This window comes from Martes martes (genome assembly GCF_963455335.1).
Source record: "Martes martes genome assembly, chromosome: 2".
In the NCBI taxonomy this organism is placed as follows: domain Eukaryota; kingdom Metazoa; phylum Chordata; class Mammalia; order Carnivora; family Mustelidae; genus Martes; species Martes martes.
The window spans coordinates 734,657-746,806 of NC_137889.1; the positions used below are offsets into that span (position 1 = coordinate 734,657).

A 12,150-nucleotide genomic window follows, 5' to 3' on the forward strand; every position below is an offset into this window, starting at 1 on the left:
TTCTACATCTGTTGGGTTGATCGTGTGATATTTACCCTTCATTTTGTTGATGTGTTTGTCCCACGGACTCCAAGATGCGGAACCCTAGTCGCCGCCCCGCAGTAAACCCCACAGGACTGCGACACACGAACTTTTTAACGTGGTGCTTAGTTCAGTTTGTTCATAGCTTGCTCAGGACTTTTGTATCTATGTTCATCAGGGATACTTCTTGTTGTATTCTTGTCCCGTTTTGGTATCAGGAAACGCGGACTCTTTGGAAAGACTCCTTCTCTTCTGCCTTTTGGGGACATTTCAGAAGGATTGGTGCTAATGTGTCTTTGAGTGTTTGGCGAACTTGCCAGTGACGCCATCTGGTCCTGGACTCTTGTTTGTTGGGCGGTTTTGATTACTGATTCGCTCTCCCTACTAGTTATCAGTCTCTTCAGATTTTTTAAATTTCCTCCTGATTCAGTCTCAGTAGGTTGTGTGTTTCTAAGAATTTGTCAGTTTCTTCTAGGTTGTCCAGTTTCTTGGTATATAAATGTTTATTTCAGTCTCTTGAGGGCCTTTGTATTTCTGTGGTATGGGTTATAACATTTCCTTTTCCTTCCTTTCCTGATTTGAGTCTTCTCTCTTGGTGACTCAGCTAAAGGTTTGTCAATTTTTTTTTAAGATTTTCTTTCTTTGAGGGAGAGAAAGTGTGTAAGAGCACAGGAGCATGGGAGGGGCAGAGGGAGAGAAAGTGTGTAAGAGTGCACAAGCATGGGAGGGGCAGAGGGAGAGAAAGTGTGTAAGAGTGCACAAGCACGGGGGGCAGGGGGAGGGGGAGAAGCAGGCTCTCTCTGAGCAGGGAGGCTGACACGTGCTGGGTCCCAGGACCCTGGGATCATGACCTGAGCCGAAGGCAGAGGCTTTAACCCACTGAGCCACACAGGCGCCCCGATATTTCAAATCTTTAGACCAGGAATCAACAAATTATGCCCCAGCCAAATTCAGCCAATATCTGTTTTTGTAAATAAAGTTTTAATAGAAAGCAGCCGCATGCATTTGTCCATGAATTATATGGCGGCTTTCCTGCTGTGACAGCAAGGTTGATTTGTGAACACAAAGTGAGTGCCCGGCAGAGGAAAACGTTTGCGACCCAGGCCGTACTGGATCCATGTATGAACGGCCGTCAGCCACGCCAGGCACTACAGCGTGAAGAACACCCTAAGTTCCCCTTGCTACTTTTTTTCACATAAATTTGGCGAAATTAGATTTTTAGAACAGTTATGTTTTACAAAACACAGATCGAACTAAGCGGTTTTCAATGTCTTGGTTACAGTGATTGTAATTTACTGTACATCAGTCAGTGGGAGTTGACTTTACGTTACTGGTTTACGTGCTTCATGGAGCATCTCAGAACTGAAAAAATGTATATTGGAAAAATGTACAATTGAAGCTCCTCATTCAGAGAAAAAACTGCTTTCCAAGGATAGCAGTTACTTTGTAGGATGCTGTATTCTGAGGGTTAATTTTGCTTGAAAGGAAGCACAGCATGTACCCAGCACGTCTTCTGACACCTGGAATATCGTCAGGGGCCACATTTGGAAAACTGTAAGCAATGATGTCCGGTTTCTAAGGGTAATTAAGTGATTTGTAATCACCCACTGAGTCTCAAGAAGTATAGTCAAGGGGCGCCTGGGGGGCTCCGTGGGTTAAAGCCTCTGCCTTCGGCTCAGGTCATGATCTCAGGGTCCTGGGATCATTGGCCGGGGGGGGGGTCTCTGCTCAGCGGGGGGCCTGCTTCCCCCCCCCGCGCCTGCCTCTGCCTGCTTGTGATCTCTGGCAGGTAAATACATAAAATCTTTAAAAACAACATAACGCGACGCCCACCCTGCAGCCCAGCCCCGCCCGCGGACACCCACATCCCGGCTCCCCGACGGGCCGGACCGCCGCGTGCCAGCGGGTCCCCGCGGACGACCGCCCCGCGCTGGGATCTGGACCGCCCGAGCCGCGCGGCGGGGGACCGACGACCGCGGCGCGCGGGGGCTCCGGGGGGAAACTGAGGCTCGGGTTGCTTCGGGGAGCGGGCGTGGGCGGGGGCACTGCGGCGGGCGGGGCCCGCGGAGCCGAGCGGGGCCGCGGCCGGGCCGACCGCTGGGCTCCCGGCCCTGCGCCGCGCCTCCCGCACGCCCGCAGGCCAGCGCAGCGCGGCCTCCCACGCGCGGACACCGCCCGCACCGCGACCGCGGGTTCGCGCGCCCACCGCACCCACTGAGCACGCGCAGGAGGCGGCGACGCGGGGCCCATTGCGCACGCGCGCGCCTCGGCCTCGGGAGCCGGGTAGCAACACGGCCACGCGAAGCCGCAGCAGCCAATCGGCGCGGCCCGGGGCGGGGCTTGAGGTCGGCGCTCCCCGGTAGGCGGCGGGCGACTTCCGGCAATAAGGCTGGGCGCCGCCGTCCGGTGGGGCCCGAGGGCGTCTGCGCTCCCGCGGGGACGGAGGCGGCGCGCGCTCCAGGTGGGGACGGCGAACCCCCAGCCCTCCCCGCGCCAGGTAGGGTCGGGGGCCCGGGGCGCGCCGGTGGGGACCGAGCGGCCCTGAGCCGCGCGGCGCGGCCTCCCCTCGGCCGCCGCCCACCCCCGCGCGCCCGCGACCCCGCCGCCGCCCTGGCCTCGCTCTCCGCGGGCGCTGCCGTCGGGTCCTGCGACGGTTCCCGGGGCCCCTCCCACCAGCGTGTCCGCCCCCGCGCGCCCCGAGCTCCTTTCTCCCGGGGACGCCCGCCGCCTCCGCCTCGCGGTCCGCGTCCGCGCCCCTCCCCCTGCCGCCCGACTCCCGACCCCCGACCCCGGTCCTCGGCCGCGTCCCACCTGCTGCCCGGTCCCCGTCCGCGGCTCCAGCTTCTCGGTCCTCCGGTCCCCGTCCGCGGCTCCAGCGTCCTCCCCGTGCCTGGCCTCGGGCCCCTGGTCCTTGTCCACGCGCCAGCTTCTCCGCAAGCCTGTCCCTCGGGCCTCGGTCCCCGTCCGCGGCTCCAGCGTCCTCCCCGTGCCTGGCCTCGGGCCCCTGGTCCTTGTCCACGCGCCAGCTTCTCCGCAAGCCTGTCCCTCGGGCCTCGGTCCCCGTCCGCGGCTCCAGCGTCCAGCCCGTGCCTGGCCTCGGGCCCCGCTCGCCGCGGCTCCAGCGTCCAGCCCGTGCCTGGCCTCGGGCCCCGCTCGCCGCGGCTCCAGCGGCCTCCCCGTGCCTGGCCTCGGTCCCCTGGTCCTTGTCCACGCGCCAGCTTCTCCGCCAGCCTGTCCCTCGGGCCTCGGTCCCCGTCCGCGGCTCCAGCGTCCAGCCCGTGCCTGGCCCTCCGTCCTCCTCTTTGGCTCTAGCTGCGTCCCCAGCACTGGTCGGTGGCTCCCCTGTCCTCCCTGTGCCTGACCCTTGGCCCCCACCCTCTGTGGCTCCAGCGTCCTCCCCAGGCCTCGCCCGGGGCCCCGGCGCCCTCGCCGAGCCTGGGCCGTGCGCCTTCCTCTTCCCTGGGAGCCGCTGCCCTCCGTGGGCCTCCGTTACCCCAGTCGGGCGGTGTGAAAGCTCGGGAGTGCGGGGAACATGTACGTTCCTCGTGAAGTCTTCTAAGTCCGCATGCGGCGGCCGCAGCCGGGCACCACGGTTTCTTGTTCCTCCGGGAGCGCGCCCTCCGCGGTGGCCCTTCCCCGTCGCGGTCCGGGCGTCCGTCGCTGTGAGGCCTCTGGGGCCGTCCTTCGGGTCCCTGCGGGACAGCCCGTGTCCCCGGCCAGCGCTCAGCTGCCTCTGCTGCTCTTCGGGGTCGGGCTCCTCCGCTCTTAGCAGGCGCGGCCGCGTGCGACCCGAGCGACCTGGGCGTCGTGGGAGGGTGAGCGAGCCGCAGAGGGGACGGAACGCTGTGGGGTCGGGGACCCGTGCTTCGCAGCACAGGACGAAGCGGGTTTTGTCCGTTTCTGTTGGCCCAGAAGCAACAGGGGAGAGTTGGAAACGCGTGCGCCGGTGTTTCTGCGATCGCGGTGGCCGCCGCCGTGCCTGGGCCTGCTGCGCGGGGCGCGGCCTGCTCTGTCCTTGCCGCGAGTTGCGTCCGGACACGAACCTGACGATGGCTCCGAGTCTGCTCACTCCTGTGTCCGGACGTGTGGCCCTGCAGAGTGTACGAGGGTGTGTTGCCTGGCACGTTTTCCTTCGTGTTTTCATATTTAGACCAGTCATTAGACCATGTTGAGTGACTTAGGTAATACAAGGTGACACCTAAAACCCCACAAGTGCATGGCCTTTCCTTTTCACAGGGTGCCCGGGAAATGGTATAAAAACATGGTGATAGAGCCCGGGCCCGGACGCTCCCCAGATGTGACTCCCAGCTCCGCCGTCGCTGGGCTGCGCTTGGGTCTATAAAAGGAGAAATAAGGCTGTAAAAGGGGGGATGGTAGCATTTTCTGTCTTTTGGGGCGGTTGGGGGCTGAGATAGTGCAGGTAAGTTATTCGAAGGAATGCCTGCCTCCGCCTGAGAGCCGGAGGGCGTGTGCTAGGATCGAACCAGCTGAGATGGGATGCTCGCTGGAGGAGGACGTGTCTTGGTTGGTTCTGCGTCTCTCCTGGGATTTCTTCTGGGCTGGGCAACCTGGGGAGGTCCTGTCCTCCCGCGTCCTGCTACATACGACAGAGATTAAGGGAGGACGTGTAAGACTTTAGCCCCTTTGCTGGCTGACATCAGTTAACCTGAAATGTGCATAAGTTGCAAATCCTTGTAGCTGTTTCGTAGCCGCCCTTTGAGTAGCTGTTCTTAAGTGCTTCATTTTGAGGAGTAAGTTTTGCCTTTATTTTTGTATTTGAAATTTTTCAAACCAAATGTGATTTTAATTAAAACTTAGGAAGTTATAGCAATTCAGGTCTTTTAGCAAGACAGATCAATAAATTCCTGTAAAAGTGGTGGGCTGTTCCTCATTCCAGAAGTGTAGTAATGTTTTTTCTGTCTGCGATTTTAGATGCCCCAGGTTGGGAGTGTTTTTGAAAATTTGATCCCAGGCATTTCAAATTGCTCCTTGTCTTTTTTCTTTTTTTTCTTGCTTTTCCCGGATGGCTTTTTGTTGTTGTTTCTAATAACTCTTCTACCGGAGTCTGCCTTAGTTCGTGGACTGTATGGAATTATAATTTCAGATAAAGCTTCATTGAGATCCAGAGAACCTATGTCAGACCTATGAAGTGTGCACAGCTACAGCAGAACAGATCTTTTCGTCTGTGTTGGAGATTAAAAACCTTAGGAATGTTCTGTTTTTATTTCCGTGGTCTGTGGAGCTGGGCTTCATTGCTTCCAACCTGTGTAAATAGAAGCAGCCCTGAGCGCTCGGGCTAACCCTGTGATTTCTCACAGGGGTTGCTGCAAAAGAGATGATTATCTTACTCGAGACACCAGGCTGACTCTTAACTTCACGTGAAAGCTTCGCGTAAATGTTCCGGGCGTTGCTTTGGAGTCCTGAATAGAAGTGTCTGAAGTGGTGAGTGGGCGTCGCGCCTACATGGACAAGGGCAGGGTTGGTGCGTCCTCACGTTTTAAGACAGGTTGTTAGCTGAGGTGTTGGCAGGAGGTTTCTGTTCCCCGAGCTGTGCTTTCTGTCTCCGTTCTCTCACACCCTTTACCACACATGACCTGGCAGGTTATCTTCAGAATAACACTGCTCCTACCACCACGTTGCCTAAAAACTCTTAATTATTTGGAGAGTAAAGTCCAAACAGCTTTGACATTCCAGTTTTCCATGATCTGGCTTCCAGTCGTCACTTTTCCAACCTGCCTACCAACCTTCCCAAAGATTTCTCTATTTCAGCCAACCTGTTCTGTTTATTATTCTCAAAGGTGTCATGTGTGTGTGTGCCCACCATTTCTGTGATTGCTTTTTTTTTCCCTGTTGTCTCCCATTTACTTAAGATTTAACTGTGCTTTAAGGCCAGCATGGTGCCCTGGTTTTTCTTCAGAGGTCCCAAATGATCTGCTTTTTATTCCGAATTTCTTTTAGTTATTCTCCCTTTATTGCTCATTCAGTACATACATATACATTGTAAAATCTCTTTTAAGTATATTTACATGTATTATTTGTGTGAGTTTTCTCATTTGCTCTTACCTATTTTTTCAAAATTTTTAAAAATTATAATTAACATATAGTGTAATTTTTGGTTTCAGGAGTAGAATTCAGTGACTCGTCACTTACATCAAACACCCAGTGCTCATCACAAGTGCCCTCCTTAATGTCCGTCTCCCACCTAGCGCATCCCCCACCTCGACCCAGCAATTGTATTACTACGTATTTACCAAAAGGATACAAAAATACAGATTTGAAGAGGTACATGTACCCTGATGTTTCTAGCAGCATTACCCACAATAGCCAAACAATAGAAACAGCCCAAATGTCCTTCCACTGATGAATGGATAAAGATGTGGCTCTTGTCTGTTTAGTTCTTGGACTAGGTAGTACACCTTCAGGAAAGGGACATATAGCATAATAACGCGCTGGTCTGTGTTTGCCTGTTACTGGAGTAATCTATATTTGGTCTGTGTAGCAGTGTTCTGCTTGCTGGCCACTTTTTAAAAAATACCGGTTTTTCTGAATCTGCCATATATGACATCAGGAGATACGTTGGCAACTGTCGCAGTTGGTCCCAGACATTTTTCTCTCGTCTGGTTTTTATGAGACTAGATTACTTCTTAAGCAGCATCTTCTCCATCATGGTTTGCACCTGCCTTCTTTGGGAGGAGCACATACTGTTGGAGACAATTTCAGATAACAACTGACTTCTGCATTTTGGGTGATTGGTGGCTTGAAGCAAGTCTGCAAGATGATACTTACAGGGGCACTTGGGTGGCTCAGGAGGTGAAGCATCTGCCTTCAGCTCGGGGTCATGATCTCAGGGTCCTGGGATCGAGTGCCGCATCAGGCTCCCTGCTCAGTGGGGCGTCTGCTCCCTCTCCTTCTGACACTCCCCTCCACTTGTGTTCTCTCTGTCTCAAGTAAATAAATTTTTTAAAAAAGAACTTACAAAAATAGTACTGAGATTTAAATAATGATTCTGAGGTATCTTCTAAAATAAGAGTTTGAGGGGCACCTGGGTGGCTCAGTGGGTTTAAGCCTCTGCCTTCAGCTCGGGTCGTGATCCCAGGGTTCTGGGATCGAGCCCCATGTCGGGCTCTCTGCTCAGCGGGGAGTCTGCTTCCTCCTCTCTCTCTGCCTGCCTCTTTGCCTGTTTGTGATCTCTGTCAAATAAATAAATAAAATCTTTAAAAAAAAAAAAACTTAAAAAAAAAAGGAAGTGAGCACTTAAGAGTTGACCCAGGAATACTGTTGAAGGCTTAGAATTTTCTTCTAATTTTTTTTTGTTTCTTCTAAGCCTGTATAAATGTCTACTTAAGGGGCACCTGGGTGGCTCAGTGGGTTGAAGCCTCTGCCTTCAGCTCGGGTCATGGTCTCGGGGTCCTGGGATCGAGCCCCGCGTCGGGCTCTCTGCTCCGTGGGGAGCCTGCTTCCTCCTCTCTCTCTGCCTGCCTCTGCCTGCTTGTGATCTCTGTCTGTCAAATAAATAAATAAAATCTTAAAAAAAAAAAAAAATAAATGTCTACTTAATAGCCTGTTTTTTGTTAGTTGTAATAATATAGTTGGGAGATGATATTTGAACATTTCTGTCTCTCAGGTACTCTGTTAGAAATATTCCACATTAGCGAAATGCCCCAAGTCTACTTGGATGTGAGATTAATATGACATTATTATTTTTTTAAGATTTTATTTATTTATTTGACAGACAGAGATCACAAGTAGGCAGAGAGGCAGGCAGAGAGAGAGGAGGAAGCAGGCTCCCCGCTGAACAGAGAGCCCCGTGCGGGGCTCGATCCCAGGACCCTGAGATCATGATCTGAGCCGAAGGCAGAGGCTTTAACCCACTGAGCCACCCAGGAGCCCCTGAGATTAATATGACATTATGGAAACTACTTTTGGTTAGGTTGTCTGCTACCTTTTTGTGGCTAAATCCAATATATACTTTTCAGTTCTTACTCTGCTAGCTTGTTAAGTGTTGTCCTCTCTCTCAATCATTCCTTTTTTTTAAATTTTTAAATTTTTAATTTTTTATTAACATATAATGTATTATTAGCCCCAGGGGTACAAGTCTGTGAATCGTCAGGCTTACACACTTCACAGCACTCACCATATCACACACCTTCCCCAATTTCCATAACCCAACCACCCTCTCCCTCTCCCCCTCCCCCTGGCAACCCTCTGTTTTGTGAGATTAAGAGTCTCTTATGGTTTGTCATTCTCCCAATCCCATCTTTTTTAACTTTTTCCTCCCTACCCCCCAAACCCCCCACATTGCCTCTCAAATTCCTCATATCAGTGAGATCCTATGATAATTGTCTTTCTCTGATTGACTTATTTCACTCAGCATAATACCCTCTAGTTCCATCCACGTCATTGCAAATGGCAAGATTTCATTTCTTTTGATGGCTGCAGAGTATTCCATTGTATATATATATATACCACCTCTTCTTTATCCATTTATCTGTCGATGGACATCTAGGTTCTTTCCATAGTTTGGCTCTTGTGGACATTGCTGCTATAAACATTGGGGTGCACACGCCCCTTTGGATCACTACATTTGCATCTTTAGGGTAAATACCCAGTAGTGCCATTGCTGGGTCATAGGGTAGCTCTATTTTCAACTTTTTGAGGAACCTCCATGCTGTTTTCCAGAGTGGCTGCACCAGCTTGCATTCCCACCAACAGTGTAGGAGGGTTCCCGTTTCTCCGCATCCTCGCCAGCATCTGTCATTTCCTGACTTGTTAATTTTAGCCATTTGGACTGGTGTGAGGTGGGATCTCATGGTGGTTTTGATTTGTATTTCCCTGATGCCGAGTGATGGGGAGCACTTTTTCATGTGTCTGTTGGCCATCTGGATGTCTTCTTTGCAGAAATGTCTGTTCGTGTCTTCTGCCCATTTCTTGATTGGATTCTTTGTTCTTTGGGTGTTGAGTTTGAGAAGTTCTTTATAGATTTTGCATACTAGCCCTTTATCTGATATGTCGTTGCAAATATCTTCTCCCATTCTGTCAGTTGTCTTTTGGTTTTGTTGACTGTTTCCTTTGCTCTTCAAAAGCTTTTGATCTTGATGAAGTCCCAATAGTTCATTTTTGCCCTTGCTTCCCTTGCCTTTGGCAATGTTCCTAGGAAGAAGTTGCTGTGGCTGAGGTCGAAGAGGTTGCTGCCTGTGTTCTCCTCAAGGATTTTGATGGATTCCTTTCTCATGTTGAGGTCCTTCATCCATTTTGAGTCTGTTTTTGTGTGTGGTGTAGGAAATGGTCCAGTATCATTCTTCTGCATCAATCATTCCTTTCTTAAAATACGTTCCTCTCTTGGCTTCCTGCTCCCTTCCTCCAGCTCTTTGGCTCTTCCTCTTCGGTTCCCTTTCTGGCTCCTCTACCTCTTGGCCCTCAAATGTCCTCGTCCCTTAGAGTTTTTCCCTTGGCTCTGTGTGTTCTCTCCTGTGGTATCATTCCTGTGGCTTTGCTTACTACCTGAATGCTGGTGAGTTTCCTGTCCTGGTCTCCAGCCTTCCTCTCTCTTCTGAGCCACGGCTCTTTATATGCATTCGTTTGCCCAGTGTTTACTGAGCTCCCTTGTGTGCTCCTGTCACCCGTAGATTCTCCTGTTTAACTGTCTGGGGTGAAGCTAACAGTGTATGTTCTAGCAGCTTCCAAGGCTGTAATGTTAATGCACAGCCAGGGTGGAGAACCAGTGAGCGAGAGGAAGGTCACTCCAGGCAGTGGAAGAGCTAGTATTCAAGGTCTCGCTCCCACCAACTTGTGAGCTTTATGAAAGTAATAATATCTGTGTCCTCATTTTTAAGGTCAGAATTTTTACACCTGGATTCGCACATGTGGATTCCAGGACAGTGCCTGTTGCCATGGGTTCAGCAAAGCTAACAGGCCTGTCCAGAACTGAAATCAGCATCTCTTAGGTGCCAGAAGCTAACCCTGGCTGTCTTTGGTCTTCCCTCACACATCCAGCCAGTGGGACACGTGGCCCTGCCCGGTGGGCCTACCTGGGTTAGCTGAGCACGTGGCAGCTGGCTCCCTTGGGCTCCACGCAAGGGCCAGACACGCAGCGTGCAAGACGGAAGTCCTTGGCTGCTCCTGGACTCTGCCTCCTGAATGCTTTTAGACTCTCTCTCCTCCAGTGCGGCCACACTCCGACCTGGTGGCCAGTGTTCTGGGACCACCAGATCTCGCTCCTCCTCCCTCCGGTGCCACCCCCACCCTGGCCAGCTCCAGCTTCCCTCCTCACAGGGGGTCCCCGAGGCTCCCGAAAGGCTTGACTCTCATCGGATCCTTTACGTTCTAAAGTCCCTTCCTTGGGCCCCTTGCTGCCCCCAGGGGAAAGTCCAGTTCTTCGATCTGATCACTCCCTGTTCTCACTTCTCAACATCTCACGCTGTAAGCTTCAGCTGAACTGGAGAGCGCACAGTGCAGAGCAGAATGTCTTGTGTTCCGTTGCTTCTGGTTTCTAGTGAAGAGCATCTTCTCTGGTGTGATAACTCCCCGTTCTTCCTCCTCCCCTGACCCCCGCTGACTGCGGGGAAGAGCTGAGATGGTAGCTCTGCTGAGCCTGTCCTGACCTGTGCAGTGGCCAGCTAGTCAGTCCCCCAGTCTGTATCCTGTCTTGATGTGTTAGTACACATCAAGGTGCTGTGTAACCATCAAGGTCTCCTGAGCTTTTAGGGAATGTGTAGGCATTTAAATATTAAGAACTTTATTCTTTACAATTAATTAACAAATGTTCTAAATGAAAGGAAACTTGTTAACTGCACATACGTTTTTAATGTAAATTACTTCTTTTACAGGAGAACTATGCCATTTTTGGGTCAGGACTGGAGATCTCCTGGATGGAGCTGGATTAAGACAGAAGATGGCTGGAAGCGATGCGAATCCTGGAGTCAGGACCTGGAGAGAGAGAATAACCCGCGTGCTCTCACTCACAGCGTGTAAGTTACAGCTGCACAGACCCTGTCCTTTGCCTACTGCCCACGTACGGTGAGCACCTTGTCATTGGCTGAGTTCGCCCATACTCAGGGCTGATGAGAAGCCACACATTATTTAGGGGAAGACTGAGCCTAGTAGATGGTCTAGAACCTTCCCATAGGTGCTGCTTTCTTCTGTTGAAGACATTTAATCCTTCCAATAATCTGAGAGAAAGGGATTATGTTAACCCCATGTTATAGCTAAGGAATCTCAGTATATCAGGATATGGTTTTGGTGGCATGCGTCCGAGACCTTGTGCAAAAAAATGCATTTTTCTCTCTTGGGAGCCTGAGCGGGTGTAGTGAGTTTGCTCCGGGAAAGAAGGACATTCTGTGCGGCAGCTGTGCTGTCCCAAGAGCGGAGTATCCTCTGCTCAGCCCGAGGTGGAGTATCGCTCTCAGCGTCTGCATCCCGGTCAGTAGGGTAGGAGAGGAGGAGACGTGGTCGTGCTTGCTCACACCTCATCAGCTAGAGCACTAGACTCAGAGGAAGGTGGGGTTTTCTCTGTGCGGGGAGCTGTGCATCCCGATGACACAGGCCACACAAGCTCAGAAGCACGGTGTGAGAGGTGGCCGTCTGCATCGCTGGTGCTGCTGGGACGGCTGGAGAACTGGGAAGGTCTCAGATCCTCTCCTTCAAGGTGTTGTGGGTCAAGCAGTTGATTTTATTCTATGTTTTTACTTGGCATTTGCATAATTACCAACTGTATTTTTAACTGATGGGCAATCTGATTTTTTAAATCATTTTATTATTTTTCATCATGATAAGTGTGCTTTTCAATCCCCCTCACCTGTTTTCCCCGTCCCTCACCGCCTCTGCTGACCAAATGTGCATCTCTGTTGTTAGGAGGCTGTTGCTGGGTTTGTCTCTCTCCCTTCCCCCCTGCCCCCCCCCCTTTGCTCGTTTGTTTTGTTTCTTAAATTCCGCATATAAGTGAGATCTTACAGTACTTGTCTTTATCTAATTTCATTCAGCATAATCTCCAGTTCCATCCATGTCGATGCAAATGGTGGGTGTTCATCCTTTCTGGTGGTGGAGTCATATTCCGTTGTGTATATACACCACATCTTCTTTATCCATTTGTCTGTTGATGGGCATCTAGGTTCTTTCCATAGTTTGGCTATT

The 12,150-nt window shown here is 51.6% G+C and overlaps 1 protein-coding gene across 7 annotated transcripts in view; it reads left to right on the forward strand.

Annotated features, from left to right (window-relative positions):
- Positions 1-2,358: 2,358 nt before the first annotated feature.
- FBXO25 (F-box protein 25) overlaps positions 2,359-12,150 on the forward strand; it is a 57,202-nt gene continuing 47,410 nt past the window's right edge. For 2 of the 7 annotated variants that reach the window (XR_013966485.1, XM_080797755.1), the window contains exons 1-2: positions 2,390-2,518; positions 10,848-10,988. Coding sequence is in view for 4 of the 7 variants with exons in the window: in XM_080797755.1 (XP_080653881.1) it covers positions 10,855-10,988 (134 nt within the window). In the remaining 3 variants the exon portion in view is untranslated. Of the gene's footprint in view, positions 2,519-5,339; positions 5,464-10,847; positions 10,989-12,150 lie in introns of those variants that run through there. The other 5 variants (XR_013966484.1, XM_080797757.1, XM_080797756.1 and 2 more) reach the window with 5 other exon arrangements.